Consider the following 17,277-nt stretch of genomic DNA (forward strand, 5'->3'; position numbering starts at 1 on the left):
GGCATTCCTCTCTTTCTTTCTCTCTCTAGGAGGTGAAGGGCACAGAAGAGGAAGTAGGTGGAGAGCAAGAAGCAGATCACAGAGAGGAGGTCCTCCTTCAGCTTGCTTTGCTACAAACAGGATTAACAAATAAAAGCAAAAGGCCCCCACTAGAAGGGAAAAAAAAAGAGAAAGAACAAACAGACAAAGATGGCTGCAAGGGAGAGAGGTAAAGAGGAGAGGCAAACGTCCAGGCTGCGACCACCCTTGTTCCAGGGCAAAGGCAAATTCCTAATAAGCTGTCATTCCCTGTCACGAAGTCAACGGTGAACAGAGAAAATGACATTTCCCAGAACAATGCACAGGGAGGCAATTCCCCAGCTCTGCGAGTACCTGTAAGTGCTTCTACACGTTCCCCAGGAGACTGGAGCAAGCCACACGACAGAGAGAGGGGAAAACACACAGCAAAGGAAACGACCAATCACTGGGGCAGCACGCGAGCAGAGGTAGGGTACAGATATCCGCAGCAGGGGGTGCTACAGAACAGGACTGGCCTCACCCCTCCCAAGCCCCACTCCTGCACACATCAATCTGGGTGCTACCAGCTCGGGCAGGAAATGGCAGGCAGGGCGGGGTGATGGTAAATAGACACAGTCAAGATGAAACCAAACCAGGGGGGCCTCAGGACCAGGCAGCTGTCCTCACGAGCCTGCTTCACTCTAATTCGTCTCGGCCTCATTTAGGAACCAGCTGCCTGGCCCAGTGACAGAGGTAAGCTGCTGAGGGGTGGTGACAGATGCTCTCACTCACTGAGCGTGCAAAGGGTGGTCTCCAAACCTGCCCAAACCTGGTCTCAGACAAGCAGCCTAGAATCACCTCACGACTGTGCACAGATGAAAAGGAAGAGGGAAAAAATTCCAAAGCTAGACGGAGACTCCTCAGGTGCGAGCTGGGGCCCTCTTTCAGGCCAGGTTTTACCATGACAATTGCACAAGCCTTCCAGAAGGTTCTGAGGCTGCTACTCCAAAGCTGCTGCCCCCCTCTCGTGACCCAGTGGCACTCATGGGGGCGTTGCCAAGTGGATGTGGAGCTGTTCCCCAGTGAGGGGAATACACGTGCCAAGGTGAGGCATTCCTTAGGCCTCGGGTGATTTCTGTCCAAATCTTAGCTCTGCCACCCAGCCGTCACGGGACCCCCAGCAACCTGCTCGCCTCCGAAGCCTTCCCTCAGCAGGGATGGTGGGGGTACCCATTGCCTCACTGAGGGGCTGTTAGGGTCAAAATTCAAAGTGAGACCGTGAAAGAGGTTCAGTCCCAAAGACCACAAAGTTTTATGACCATCAAACACCACAGGGCTTAGAGTAGGTTCTCTGCATATTTCCTGAAAAGGGAGGTCACCCCTGGTCCACCAGGGACAGGAAGCTATGGGGAGAGGCCCGGGGGAGGGAGTGGAGGGAGAAGGCTGTGCAGGTTCCCAAGGGTCATGACCTGGCCTAGAGGGGAAAGGAGGCTTGACTTCTAAGAGACACAGACCTCTCCAGAGAACCCAGAGCAAGGGGTCCTGAGAGCAGGTGTAAGTAAAAGGGCAGGAGCCATAGGAAGCAACTCCGTGCTCCAAACCCTGACCCTGCGGTGGACCGTGCACGGAGCTGCGTGGCCAGGGAGACAAGCAAGTCAGACCTGAGGGTCTAGGGGCCGCTGGGCGGGAAGAGCACGCACACAGGGAATCATCCCTCCACTCTCCCCGCCTCACTAGAAAGCACAACGTGGCCTGGGATAGCTCGGATGAAGAAGTCGGCTCCACTCCAGGCCTTCACAGAGCTAATAAGGCTGGGGAGGGCCTCCCATAGTGGCCAGAAAGAGAGCAACCAGGGGAGGGAAGGGGAGGCATGCAGGGGGAAGGTGGACGGTGCAGCATAAGCAAAGGTGCAGGAGGGCAGCTGGGTGTGTCTCGGGGATGGTGGCAAGTCCAGCGTGGCTGTGGCCTAAAGGTGTGAAGGAGGCCTGAGAGGAGGTGGCCAGAGGTCGGTCAGGGTGGGCTGCAGAGGGCCTCCCTCAGATGCCAAGCTCAGGCCTTCAGGCCCTTTAGACCCTCGCCTGTGGATGGCAGGGACATACTAAAGAGTTTAGAGAGGGCATGACACGGCCAGAACTAGAAAAATTGTAGGCAGCTGAGTGAGATCAGAGGCACCAGGGGATACACAAGCAGAATCAGAGAGACAGATCCTGGGCACTGCATCTGGGGCAAAAGGCTGCCATGGTTATTACGAGCCCACCTGGCCAGCTGGGCCTGCATTCCTCACCTGTTTGTTAATTCCCATGGCAGCTAATCCCACAAACATCCTGTATTTCTTTTTTTTTTTTACGGTATGCGGGCCTCTCACTGTTGTGGCCCCTCCCACTGCGGAGCACGGGCTCCAGACGCGCAGGCGCAGTGGCCATGGCTCACGGGCCTAGCCGCTCTGCAGCATGTGGGATCTTCCCGGACCGAGGCACGAACCCGTGTCCCCTGCATCGGCAGGCAGACTCTCAACCACTGCGCCACCAGGGAAGCCCCTGTATTTCTTATTTAGGGCTAGTGCTGCCAGGGTGACAACCTGCCTTCCCCTTATCTTTGGAGGTTTTATGGTTTCCTTTCCCAATTAAAGTATGAAGGAGTGTAGTGTGCACCCCACCTCCCATCTGCTACGACGTCTTGATGTCCTCCTCCGCACCAAGGTCCCAGTGCTGGACCTTGGGCAGGACACCTGTGCCTCAGAGAAGCACCCTTGGCTCCGAGAGGCTGGACCTGCCAGAACCCTAATGGGATGTTCAGATGCCAGCCGGTCAGGGCAGGAAGAGAGCTGGACACAGAACCAAGAGTAATGCTGCTGCTTCTCCAGGTTTACTCAACCGGTAAAGCACACCACCCACCTCTACCCGGCTTATTGTGAGATGGAAGTTATTACGGTGATTGGAGGGGACTAAACCAAACGAAAGTGGTTAATAGCTTAGTATGGACAGGGTAGGAGCCACAAAAGCCCATGAAAGCTCACCCCTGTGTGTGGAGCTTGAGACACAACCCTTCTCTGAAGAAGCTGGTGGGCTTGCCGTGGTCCCTAAGTCCACTATCTGACCCATGGAGGCCGCACAAGTGGGAGGGAGGGTCTCAACGCTGGTATTGAGTGGGGGTGAAGCAGGAGGTGGGGAGAGAGCAGTAAAGAGTTTATCACCACAGTCCTGGGCAGAGTAAATAGGCAGGAAGAAGGGGACGGGATGGGGCTGGGGGGAGAAGGAACTCAAATCAGCTAATGTTTACCAAGGGTTCACTGTGTGCCAGGTGCGTCACAGCCCTGTGTGCTAAGGACTAAAACCTTGCCCTCCCACTACTGAGGAAACAGAGGTGTGAAGGACTCAAGCCCAAGGTCACTGAGCTGGCAAGGAGCAGAGCCGGAACCCAGGCAGCCTGAGCCTGGTGCTCTCTCCCAGCCCTGGACACCCAGCTTTGAGAAGGAGAGACTAAATGGCCTTGAGGAGGGAGTTAGTGCTGATGCACTGAGAGGGCACTAGGAGACGGGGACTGGCCTCTGAGCTGCAGCCCTACTGTGGCTTATGTGGCTTCCTACCCATCACTTCTCCTCTCTGAGCCTCAGTTTCCTCACCTGCAAAATAGAACAGTTTTCACACTATCTGGCCTCAGGGGTACACATGAATCCCAGCAAAGACTGAAGGGGAAGTCAGGGGACAGAGATGGGGACATGGCCTTCACTTCAAGTAGAATAGCACCATTGTGACCCACTGTGGATGGGGGCTGTGTAGGATTTTAAAGTGGCAGGAAAAGGTTTTGTTCTTAAAAACCTGTCTGAGAACCCCTGGACTAGATGTCTCAGTGGCCCCTCCTATTTTAAGCACTTTCTCATCTTAAATGGGGTATGTGTTGGGGGTGGTGGTGAATGAAGCATCAAAATGACAGCAGGGTGTCTGAGACAGGAAGACGCTGAGAAGCCTATTTGCTCAACAAATGGTACACAAAGCCCAAGCCAGATGCTATGAACTCCCTTTCCCTTACTATAACAGTAAAACAGAGAACACAGGAAGGTCCTAATTTGTAGACGGGGCACGCTCCAAATGTTTCCCCTCCCACCTCTTTCTTTTCAAGGTTTAGGTTTCCTATCATCACTTTATTATGGGTTCTTTATAGATTCCATACAAGATATTCTTCACTGGAAAGATAGAGCAGACTTCAAGTTTCTTTATGACTTGGTTACCTGGAAGTCAGATCATATTTTCCCAAAGAAATAATCAGGGCAGAGCTGGAGCAGAAGAAATTAGATTAACTGGGGGAGAGGGAGATAAAGAGGAAATTATTCACCGAAGGTGAAAAGTTAACCCTTGGAAGAGAAGGAAAAGATGAAGAAGAAAGACACGCACTGGGGCAGGGGTAGGGGTAGGGGGGATGGGGTGGGGGAGAGACGACAATACAGAAGACTCAAGGAAAAACAGACTGTAAACGTTACAATGCTTTTCTCTTGTAAAAATAAAATACAGTGTGTGTGTGTATGTGTGTGTGAAAAATAATAATAATAATAAAGTTAGATGTTGACAAAACTAAACTCTTTTGTTAGGGATGCATGCAGGTTAAAGGAAATGACTGTCAAGAAGTGAGGATGGTGTTTAACCGGGAAGAGGGAAGGAGCTTGTGATGAGAAAAGGAGATGGGAGGTTTTTAAGATGCTGACAAGCATCAATACTTTCAGATTCGAGTAGTGGTTATGTAAGTATCCTCTTTTTATTTGTTACAGTGACAGTTTTGTCCTGTGCACTTCTCAGTAGGCATATCGTATTTTACAATTAAAAACCTGCATAAAGAAGAAGAAGAAAAAAAAGACGTAAATGTTTGGAAAAACGAAAAATAAAATACTTCCGATGCTGAGATACATGTGGGAAAAGATAGGAATTGGGGGTGGTTCTCAGTATCCTAGGGAAAGTAAGGAGGTGGGAGGGGAGGAGGTGTTAATGTAGGCCTGCTTTCCCCAACGTTCAATTCATGGAACACTCTTCGCTTGAGATGGTTCTTGGAAAACGGCTCTCCAGTCAGATGAGCTCAGGAAACACTATGTGTGGAGTCCTTCTGGAGGCTGTAATGTACACCAGTACACTGAAGGCTCTGCAGGAATGAAACCTGCTTCACGTTGCTCAGTCCAGCATTCCTCAGATGCGTTTGGCCTCAGATCTCCATTTCGGAAAGCACAATTTGTGAGAAGCCCCATCTTAGGCAGTGTCCAGTGTCAGCCGGCACAGCAGGGCCACTGGTCCAAGCTGGCTTGCTTAGTTGTTCTGCCAGCTTGGACTGGGGCGGGCAGGAGAAAAGAGCTGGTATAGGACATTTGGAAACGTGGGGAATATCTATACAAGCATGTCATAGGAATTTATGACAGTGGCTAAATTTCACTGGTCCAATATTTGTTTTGACTTTATAATCGAAGGGAAATCTCACATTCACCTAAAATACAAGCTTTCTGTACATTCGCATTCTCCCCCCGGGCGCCCACACCAAGTCTTCCTTGACCACGGTCACCTAAATTCAAAAACTTGGCATCATCACTAACTATCTTTTACACTCTTTATCCAAGTATATATTTTAATCTAGTTTATATGCCATCCAGACCACAGCTGTCTCTCCTCTGCTCAGGCAGATTTGTGGGAGGCCACCAGATGCCTTGATGAATAAGATCTGACACGGTGTCTACAGTGTATCATTCATCTACTGGTAAAACAACTGTCAAAGAGGGAAAGGAGATGCAGCTGGCGTGGCCTGTTCCTCGTAATCTCTGCTGGCCCCTGGTGCTGGTGGCTTCCTCTCCCAGGCGCTCGCTCACTGCCGTTGCTTTAATAACGGGCTCCTGAATCTTGCCATGGTCAACACGTGCTCACTGGCATCAGACAAGTGTTCCTTGATGGCAGGGTTTTTCTTAAGCAAGTCTTCTGGTCCAAGGAAGACCCACCAAGTCCCTCAACTTTGATGGAAGCTGTCAACTGCTAGTAATCTTACTACTCAAGCTAACTTACTACAAGCAGACCCAGAGTTTATCTTGAAATGAAATGGACACTGGACCTTTTAGAAATGGAAATGCATCCTGTCTCTTCAGATGAATTTCAAGGGAATTTGGTATATAAATAAGTTAGATGTGTTATTCCAACTGGGAGGTTATAGTCTAAAGATAGGAATTTAGGTATTCAGGATGAACTTGAAATACCAAAGTTATACTCTTGGGAAAAAACAAAACAAAACAACACTGTATGGCATTTAGCTCATTTGCACCAAGATAAGGAGGGGGGTGGGGATGGTAGTGGAGTTGCAAAATGCCAGATGTCTAAAAAATCACTTCCATTCCTTCACCCCTCATTACTCACATATTTGAGTACACAAGCACGCGCATGCACGTGCGCACACACACACGCACGCACATGCACACATGTGGACCCTTTCCCACAGGGTCCTTCCCTCCCTCCCTCCACCTTCCCAGACCTCACCTGGTTGATAACATAGATGCCATAGTCCAACTGCTGACGCTGTAGGATTGGGTGCAAATAATACAGCCAGTACTTGAGGTGTTCCTGCCGGTTGCGGAATGGAATGATGATGGCCACCTTGTGAGGAGAGATGCAGTCCTTGGGGGTATAGCGACCCCCCACCTTCACCTTCGGGTTCTGTTCCTCCACAAGCTTCAGGTCCACAGCTTTGTTAAACTCAATCAGCATGGGGCCGACTAGAGAGGTGGAGGGAAGGAGAAGATATCAGGCCACAGGACTCTGCAGGTGGCCAGGCCGCTACCGCTGGAAGCATCTCCTCCTGCGAGGCAGTGTGGCTGTGGAAAAGGCACTCAGGCCCAGCACTGGGTACCATGTCCAGAACTAGCATGACTGACCATCCCAGGAAACCCTTCCGTATCAGGCAAACCCAGACAGCTGGTCACCCTCTGAAGCACTTCACCTTCCTAGGACCCACTCCTCTCAGACTATGTTGCTCAACTGAAAAATGGAAATGGAGTAATTCCTGCTCAGACTTCCTGACAAGCTGTAGTAAGGATCAGAGAGCATGGCTGAGAAAGCACTTTGTCAGAAATCCTGAGGTTGAAACTCTGCCACCTCCCAGCTGTGTGACCTTGGACAAATGACTTACATCATCTCTCTGAACCTAACCTAGTCGGGGGAAAATGTGCGTGTGTGTTGGGGAGGTCCCTGTGGAGGAAATGAGCCTGAAATTACAAGGCAGCAGAGAGTGGCATGAGTAACCCATGTCTCAGGAACGGAAGTGATGCACAGATGAAATGAACTCGACGGGTAGGGACTGGAGGAACTAAGGGGAAACAGAGAGAAGAAACAGCCAGAACAAACATCAAAGAAGAGTGCTTAGAATTAGCAGGGGATGAAGAAGGGAGGAAAAGTCAGGGGCAACTCCAAAGTTTCTGGCCTAGAAGAACATGGCTCCAAATGAGAGAACTAAGTTAGTAAGAGAGCTCTGGGCTCAGAAGACAAATTGATGAGACGTGGATGGTGGCTTGTGAGGTAGTGGCAGGTTAGGAGTAGAGGAAAAGGCAACGGTGAAGATCCAGATACAGGCATGAAAGTCCCCGTCTCCTAAGTAGAAACAGGTGGAGCTGAGAGAGGACCTCACTCCTCCAAGTCTGACGACCACCCCTGCCACAGCACACATGGGGAGGGCAGGAGAAAGATGACTAGCCTAGGGACACACAGGGAATTGGGAACAGAGTCAACACTTGAACCCAGGTCCCCAGTATTCCCTGTAGGCCACACTTTCTCAAAGTGGGTTCCAGGAAACACTAGTCCCAGTGAGATGCTCAATGGAAGAACACGTCCCCTGGTCAAATAAGTTTGGGAATGCTGCATACTAAATCTTGCTTCTGGAAAGTCATAATGCATACCAAAAGCTCTGAGAAGCTGTGCAGTCAAGAAGTTCACTTTATCTATCTCACCACTTCCTAAACTTATTTGGCCATAGAATCATTTTATCAGGGAAAATACTTTAGGAACCGTTACTCTAGCATAACCAGCTTTACCTATGGAGTAAACTATCCACAGGAACAAAGGAAGGAACCTAAACACTACAGAACAGAAGCCAGACCCAGAACACAAACTCAGAGCAAGTTCACCTGAAACATGCTGGTGAGAACCACCCAGGGTCCAGTGTGCAGCCCTCTGTCGCCCTGTTTGTTTGTCAACAGTATGTAGCTCTCCAAGCACCTCTTGTCTTCAGGGATCACTCACCCTCCTGAAATGAGGCAGCCCAAGAAAAAGAAGCTGTGACTCTTGCTCCCCTTGCCTGTCAGCAGGTATGGACCTGCATCTCCTCATCCTCTCCCCTCTCCTGGATCCCCAGGACTCCTCACACCTTCCCTCCCTGACGCTGACCCAGTTCTATCATCACAGCACCCGCTCACATTAGTTCATTTTCTTCTAAGACACAGCTCTGATCCTATCACTTTCCTGCTAAAACCCTCTGATGGCTCTAAGGCTATAGCCTTGGACAAGGTAGGGCTAAGCCTCTTAGCTTGGCAACAAGGCCCTTCAGTCTCAGCTCTACCCTCCTTCCCGTTCCTATAAACTGTGCCTATGCCCACACTTTTCCCTTTGCCAGAAACGCTCTTCGCTCTTTCCTCTAACGTCATTGAGAGACTAGGATCTTAAAATCGAAGCCCCAGTCTGGCCTTGTCCTTTTGCTCTCCTCATTCCCACAGAGCTCAGACGGCAGACCCCGTGCGGCAGGAAGGGGGTCTTCAGGGATCAAAAGCCCTAGTCTCTGCCTGGCCGTGTACCTCAGTCTCTGGAGGAACAGAGGCCTCACAGATCAGTCCCTCACATGATTGCCTGCTGACCCAGCTCCAACCTCCCAGGGTGCCCTCAGGTGAGTAGGTACTATGTCCCAGAACCAAGTAAGGGGTCAGCCTGGCCATTGTCTCTACAGAAAAATGTGAGGAGTGTGAACACATTCTATCATCAGAATCATGTGAAGTAATCGGTAAAAATATGGAATCTCAGGCCTCTCCCCTAGAGAACCTGACTCGGTAGATCTTGGGAAGGACCCACGTAAATAACAAGGAGCCCAAGGGATTCTTATTGGGCAAGATGGGCAGAGGAGAGCCGGACAGCCCATCTTCACAAGCCTTGGGGCTTTCATGGAGGGAGCCCTTTCCCACAGGGTCCAGCAGGCCTGGGTTGCTCTACTCCCCAACCCTGGGCAAAGCCTTCTGGGAGACCCTGCTGCACAGGGTGCTTGTGAAAAACATGAAAAGAAGGTCTGTCATTGGGCTCTTCTCACTTCAGAAGGCCCCACCACATCTGCACCCCATCCCCAGCCTGCCCCACCTTTGGTTCTGAAGATGCTGCTAAACATAGCTCCATTTTGGGGAACCCAAGAGGCATCTGGACTGCCACCCTACCAAACTTCTCACAACTTCTGAAACCAACCCAGAAAACAGGAATTCACACTTGGTCTGCCCACCCTCCCTGGAGCAGACACCTGCAGGCTAGAAACGTCTTAATTTCGCCCCTTCAGCAGTTGCAGAAAGATGGTCCTGAGGTAGAGTTTCCTGGTCAGGAGAAAGGCTGCCTGGGTCCTAGTTCAGCTCTACAAGTGACTTGTTGGATGATCTTTGGGCGACTACCAGCCAGCCACTCTCAGGATACTGGCTTCCATTTGCAAACTGCAGGGATTGGAAGTCACATGAACACTTATTTAACCTCACCACCACCACCACCACCACCACCTATGGCCAATCCGCTTCTGCTCCAGATTTCCTTCAGCAACTGATAACACTGTCTACCCAATTATGGGAGCTGATAACCTGGGTGGTCCATCTTCCATCCCCCTCCTCTTCCTTCAGCCCCTGCATAGGGGTTAACAGCATGTGACCGTCCATCCACGGGAGCCTACTCAACCATCAAGCCAGAAGAGTTTGTTTAACGTAAACGTTTTCTGTGGTGTGTCAAGGCCACTTTCAATTCGTTTCAATCAATACTTTCTGGACACCTACTGTGTGCCAGGTGGTGTGCCAGGTCAGGGTGGTGGGAGGTGATGGGATGGACAGGACAGTTCCTGACTTCAAGGAGCCCCCTGCTGAGCGTGGCAGGACCCACGTGAAAACCACCCTGGTTCAAGGCTGTCTGAGGGACTTGCTGCCCCAGTGGCTCCATGCAGAGCTTGATCACCGAACAGCCTCTTTCTCACTCCCCTACTCCTCCCTGTGCTCTCTCACAACCCTGCCCTGTCTCCCACACATCTAGAGCACCCTGACCCCCATCTTGCCCTTCTTGCCCAATCTGGCAATTCTTTTCCCTGCCTTCTCTCCTTGAAGCTGCCACTGCTCTGAGAACCACCCCTCCCCGTTCACACCCCTGAGATGGGTCAGTGCTTGGCAGCTGTGGTAGCTCCAGATCCAGGGCTGAATGTTTTCCTGGAGCTGGCGCTAGCCGGGAGGCCTCCCTGCATGCCCGGCACACCTCCTGCCACGAGGCAGGGGACGTCCTTCGTGGCACACCTGGCTTTGCCCTAATTAGAAAGGCCAAAGAGCTCAGACTCCAAAAGGGCAGTGACCAGCTCTGCCTAGAACTGCACAGACCTGCCAGCAGGTCTCAAAGCCACCCCGGGGCCTCGGGAGAGGCGTGGGGGAGGAAGCAGAGGGCTGAGGCTTCCTGACGGTCCTCGGGCCGAGCCAAGGCCCCCTTGCTGTGCAGCGCGTGGCGCGTGCTACCACAAGCCCTCGGCCCTGCTGGGCCGGCTTGTGTGTTTTCTTGGCTCTAAGAGCTGGGAAGCAGGGTTACGTAAGCAGATGAGCAGATGTGAGCCTGTCCTCAGCTCCCCCCACTAAAGCCCTGCCACGTGGGCCTCTCAGCTGGGAGTCTAGGTCACAGCCTTGCATGTAAGTCGCTCAATAACTTCAATGTGTGAACTCAACTCAGACAGATTCCACTGCTCCCTCGCCCAGCACGGCAAACCCAAACACACATATGCCCCTCCATCAAAAGCCCTGTGAATCCAGAGCCAGCCCAGCACAGAGTCCCTGCCTCACTTCCATGCTGGCTGAACCACTCGTTCATTCCTCTAGCCTCAGCCAAAGAGGCTGGAACATCTAGCCACTGCTTCCCAACTGACCAGCCAATAGGTCAAGACAGTCCTTGGCCTGTTGTGGAGTGGTGACAATGTTTCATGAGCCTGAGACAAAATGGTCAAAGATAATGTAAGTGGTCCTTCATTAAGCTCAATGTAATCAATATATCAGAATGTCCATTCTTCCAAGATGAAGTGCTTCTTACTCTTTAAATGTTAAAATCCCCTTTCTTTTATGAAATGATCACAGTGGATTTTGATGCTGGATTGATCTTTTTTAATATAACTTTTTTAAAAACCCTTACTTGCAGCCATGGGTCAGACCTCCAAGTTTAAAAAAATTTTTTTTCTTGAGCAATGAAATTCACTGATTTGGGAACTAGACAATGCCCAGAGCTTTGTGGTTCAACAAGCTGAGATGTTGGAATCTCTTCCTTGGTCAAGCCTCAGACCTAACAGTATGGCATAGCCCCCCTTCAAGCCATCCCTCCCACTGCCCACCCCTCAGCCCCACTACAGTGTTGTTCCTCAGGCCCTTGTGGGTGAGCCATTTTTCTCTGTACCAGTCTTCCGACGGCCAGATGTATGCTGGAAGCCAAGCCAGGCACTACTAAATCCCCCGGCTTGGGAATGACAGTTGTCTGCAGCGGTCCCACCAACTCATGATGCCCCTTGTAACCCCTTACACTAAAAATGAGAAGCACCATCTACTGCATGGGGCTCATCCCAAATCTTCCCCCCAGTCCTTCAGGGAAGAGAAGCTCTCCAGAATTCTCCAAGGACTTCCTTATCACCAATCCAACAGCTACCTGGCCTCAGCTCAAACATCACCTCCCCTAGGAAGCCTTCTCAGACCACTCAAGGTTGGTTCTTACTTTTCCTCCACCTTCTTTAAACACTCATGGCACCACATCCATTCAACCATGCACCTGGTTAGCACACACCACATGCCAGTTGGTGCCAGGCATGCAGCAGTGGGGCTGGGTTAAGAAGAGGTCTTTGCCCTTGGTAGGGGGGAGACCAGCAAAGCAAACAATGACGGTGAGGGTGACAGTGGTGAGAACAGCTGAAATGGCACAAAGGAAGGGGAGTCAACTCCGGGGCCAGGGAACAGAGTCAAGAAAAGCTTTGCAGAGAAGCAGCTGACTCCACTGGGCCCCCCAGCTCCTCTCTGGCAGAAGAGTTGTGAGTGCCCACTTGGCTGCCGTGGACACGGAGTATGCCAACAAATCTGAGCTGAGTGAATGGTGCACAGCTATTCTCCCTGCCACCAACGCAAGCAACCAAGAGGATTTCAATAAACCTCGAGAAAACCTGATGGAGGAGCACAGGACAGAGAGCCACCAGATGGGACAGCTCAAGGCTCACGTTAACCATGTCTTATTGGGTTTTAAAATCTAAATCACAAAGGCTGGAAATGATTTATTTCTTAAACCAGATGTTCAGGGTATTTTTCTTTATACCTTTCGGTATATCTTTAAAATTGAACAATAAATATTTAAAAATATAACCCAAGGACAACAATTGTGACCCCTCCTTCATCCCTTTCTCAATAAAGAAGTGTCTTCCAAAATAAAGACTTCAAAACATACAACTCCGTGACCAGAAAACAGGAATAATCTATTCCAAAGGCTGACTTGATATGTCTTGGGCACAGTGCGTGCAGAATACAATTTCAACACCCACTGTTCTTTCTGCCAACTCACCATCCAAGCCACTATTAGACCCTGGGGGGAAAAACACTTTTTCAACAGGAAGCAGAATACATTTGTGGTCTCAGAGCCCTGCATTTGGGGGCGCAGAGAAAAACAAAGTATTTGCTCAAAAAATAAAAGAGCCTGCCAGAGGAAGGCTGCAGAGCAGAACCCAGGTGGCCAAGGGGAAGCTGGACCAATAGGGCATAGTGGGGCCAGCTGCTCCTCCGTCCATCTCTGTGCTGAGGCGTGGCCCTGCCGTGTGCCTGGACTGCCACACTGTGCAGGTCTTCCAAAATATGACCTGCAAGTGACCCGGCAAGGGATGAACCTCAGGGGAACTGCCTTTTCTTGTGCACTGCTCTCGCTCCCATTAAATCCTCACCCAGCCTTCAAACAAGGGCCAAGCACCCTCACTCGCTTTATTGCATTCGCTTTCAAGATACTGTTGAGGTTTCCATCTATTGCAGAGGTTCTCAAATTGTGGAGTACACAAAGAGTCATCTGGGGAAGCGTGTGAAACTGCAGATTCTTGGATCCTCCTCCCCAGAGCTTTTGATGTGCTAAGTCTGGGGCTGGGGTCCCGGACTCTGCCTTTTTATAAGTACTCTATGTAGCTTTAATGCAGGTCCCTAGAGTATATTTTGAGAAACGCTGGTTTACAGGCTCACCTGTTCACCACCACCTCCCTCCCACTCCCATGAAGCTCTTTAAGAGTGAGGCACCAAGAAAAACAACTTACTGTGTATGGCTGCTCTCTGACGATGTTTCACTTTGGCTTTTGCAAAGGGACAGATGTAATAGCTATTCTGGGCTGCAGCGCCTGAATATCTACATTTTAACTCTTCCCGAATCTTAACTTTTTAAGCCACATTTTCTCTTTCTCTTGTTTTAATTTATTTATGTTGACCCTTTTTATGGTGTGTATTCTTATAAGTTACCTCAAAAACCTTTGTGAAGTAGGTAAGGGAACAGTCCTTCAAAGTTCAAACTTTGAACTTCAAAACTTTCCCCAACTCCCTCAGGCCAACTGGTCCCTGCTCCAGATGCCTACAAACACCTTTTACGTACCAACATCAAAACCTTCACAAACACGCATCCAAGCCCCGCCCCCCCACCCCACAGAGGGAGGGTGCCAGTCTACCTCCCTGCTTCTTCCAGCAGACCCTCGTCTCCTTGAGGGCAGGAGTTGTACACCATTCCTTTTTGTACTTGGGACAGTTTCTGGCAGAACAGGCTGCACAAACGTGTGGTGACCCCACAGCACTTATTCAACTACGAGGTAAGAATGTGAACTAGCAGAGTAGGGAACCATCTTGCCTACGTGATGCTTGAGAATCTAGATTGCTGTCCTAAGTACACACCTACACCCAAGGCGACCAAGGGCGAGAACACTCTCCTTTCCGGGCTCCAAAGATGCCTTTGGTTTCCAGGTATAGCACCTGATTCATGATCTACAGGCACATCCCCTGCCCTCAATTTTAAATGAGTTTCCTCCAGATTCTAGACCTATAATTTGAGACTGTGTGGCAGTGGACAGCCTAACCTCCTAATGAAAATGTTGCTATTTCCTCACCTAAACCTCACACTGCCACAGCAAACAGGCATTTCACCAAATACCACTTGTTCCTTGAGAGAATAACCCCAAAGCTCAAAGTCTAATATGGGTCATTAAGATCACCAGAAAAGCCTTGGGTGGTCATTCATTCCAGGATCCTGTTACCAAGGGTACCAAGGCCTAAATCTAAGGGAGCAAAGTCAAGGTCAGATTCCATCACCTCGAAGGGTCAGGATCCACCTTGAAACAGACCCGTGGATAATCCTGGCAGACCAGGGCTGGAGGGACCTCGAGAATTATATTTCAACCCCAGCATTACACATAAGGGAAACTGAAGGCCAAAGAGACTAACAGGCTTCCTCAAGGACACTCTTGGATTTGCAAAAAAGCCATCCTTATCTTTTCCTTATTAATCCTTTAGGGTTCTGATGTTCATGGATGCATCTACACAGCAGACAACAGATTACAGCTCACGTGCCCCTCTACTTTCCCTCCACTGTGCCCATGGGGATTCTGTCTCAGAATCCTAGGGTTCAGAATCCGTGGGGATTCCAGCAAGCCACCAACTGATCCAAGGAGCCTAAAAGTGAACCTGATGTGACATCACTGATCTAAACCCTTCTCAAGTGCATTTCTATACATACATGGTCATGGCTCAGAATTCAAGGGGGCAGTAGAAACAAGGATAGAGCACTGGGAAACCCTGGGAGACCCCAGAACTTGGGGCACAACAGTACACATCTGTCCTGGGGTGACCCAAGGAGGTTTCCACCAGCAGTGGAACCACAGAGATGCAAGGCCTGAGGTCAAGAAGCAGTGCCCAGGGATCAAGGCTTTTAAAGCCCAGTAAACAGGCTTCCCAGTGTTTGTCCTCTGGGGAAAAACTGTCCCAGGAGGAATTTCTGCTTTGTTTGGTTCCGGCCCAAACGCAGATTTCCTCCTCACCCAGCACTTCTCCTGACTAGCTGCCCTCCCTCCACTGGAATTTGTGAAAACTGCGCCTGCCCACAGTTATCACTACCAGGAAAGGCTCGGGAGGCCAACTTGCCTGGAAATTAGCCCCAGGATGATCGTGCTGTATCTCTCGCCCCTTAGAACTAGAGTACTTCTGGAAAGGATGATTTGAGCTTCTCAGGAAGGATTAGATGATAGAGGCCTGGGCGTTATTTAAAGACCTTCCTCTGCAGGCTGAGGCAGCCTCCCAGTCTCCGGGTCTTGCACTCTCAGCCTGGGGTCAGTCACCAGCAGGTAGGCCCCAGGCCTGCCAGGCCCAGGATGGCCAGAGCCACATTTACCTCCATTCCTTTCCCGATTTTCCCCTCCTCAGGATGCTGCGGGAGAACACTTTGCTCTGCACCTTCTTAGGCCATTTGTTAGAAAAGATGTAGAAATTTGACACACAGTTCTATAGGAACCAAATGCAATTTGCAAGGGAAGCAGCATGGTAGGAAAGGTAACAGACCAGGATTCAAATCCCGGCTCCACCTCTGAAAAGCCACAGGCACGTTTCATAACCTCTGAACCTTGTCTGTAATATAGCACAGTGCCTAACACACAGTAGGTCTACAACATGTATTTGCTGAGTAAATATATGAATAATACTTACGTGCAGGCCTTACACTCTAAGAGGCAAAGTCATTCTTAATAGAATTTAATAGAGGCTAAAAGTCATAAGACAGACTGCTGAGGAGAATCAGCAGAGTTAAATTATACCAGCACGTTTAAAGTGCAGAGGGACTAAGGGTATTAACATAGTTACAGAAAAAGAGTACTGGTGAGAGAATGCACAAAACAATGGGGAAAAAAGTCTTCTGTTCAAACAAAAGATAGAGTGGGCAAAGCAAACAGAGAGCTGACAGATTGAGAGAAGAGGTCTGCAGTGTCTGAGACCTGCAAGGGATTAGTATCCAGGATGTATAAGGAAACCTTCCATGTCATCAAGAAAAATATGAGTCCCTGTGAAAAAACAGCCAAAGAATTATTATGAATAAGCAATTTACCAGAGAAGAATCCCAAATGCCATCAAGCATATGAAAAGATGCTCCAGCTCATTTGAAATCAGAGAAAACCACGTTAAAACAAGAGCTTACCCAGGGACTTCCCTGGTGGTCCAGTGGTTAAGAATCTGCCTTCCCATGCAGGGAACACGGGTTCAATCCCTGGTCGGGGAACTAAGATCCCACATGCTGTTGGGCAACTAAGCCCGCGCACTCGAGAGCCCGCGTGCCACAACTAGAGAGAGAGGCCCGTGCACTGCAATGAAAGATCCTGTGTGCTGCAGCTAAGACTCAAAGCAGTCAAGTAAATTAATTAATTAATTAATTAATTTTTTTTAAAAAAGAGCTCACCCATTGTATCTACGCGTTTGGCAAAAATTAGGAAGTTGGTTACTGCCAAGTATTTGTAGAGTCACTCTTGCTCTGCTGGTGGAAATATAAATGGGGGCAGACATTCTGGACCCATATCTGGCACCCTCGAAGCAGCATAAATACACACATAGGTCCATAAAGGACATGTAGAAGGCCGTTCCTTACAGCATTATGTGTGAAGGCAGTGTTGAAGGCAGTGTGGGAGTCTACCATTAATGGAGAGAGAAAATTGGTATGAACACCACAGACACTAGATTACACACAGCAATGTGGATGGACCTTATAATCAAGGGTGAGCATCTGCAGCCCAGCTCTTAGTTTCTAAATACCATTATCTACTAAACAGAAATAGTGCTCATCGGAGAAGTGGCTGATTCCAGGGCTGGGTCAGAGAATTAACAAGAGGAGCCTGGAACATCTTGATTTGCCTGAAAGAAAGGAAATGCTCAAAGAATGAAGGGATATGCCAAAATGACACAGAAGCCAGCTCGAAGGGGATCTCATTGGCCAAAGCTGGGACAGTCTGAGCATCAAAATAAATAATGTTAGTAAAGGATTATGAACTATTGAA

The 17,277-nt window shown here is 49.7% G+C and overlaps 1 protein-coding gene across 2 annotated transcripts in view; it reads right to left on the reverse strand.

Moving 5' to 3' along the window:
* Nucleotides 1-17,277, reverse strand: part of B4GALT1 (beta-1,4-galactosyltransferase 1) — a 46,579-nt gene that overhangs the window by 12,917 nt on the left and 16,385 nt on the right. For both annotated transcript variants that reach the window (XM_007464943.1, XM_007464944.1), the window contains exon 2: nt 6,492-6,727. In XM_007464943.1, the coding sequence (XP_007465005.1) occupies nt 6,492-6,727 (236 nt within the window). The remainder of the gene's footprint in view (nt 1-6,491; nt 6,728-17,277) is intronic.

The sequence above is a fragment of the Lipotes vexillifer genome, unplaced genomic scaffold (genome assembly GCF_000442215.2).
Source record: "Lipotes vexillifer unplaced genomic scaffold, Lipotes_vexillifer_v1.1 scaffold110, whole genome shotgun sequence".
Classification (NCBI taxonomy): Eukaryota; Metazoa; Chordata; class Mammalia; order Artiodactyla; family Lipotidae; genus Lipotes; species Lipotes vexillifer.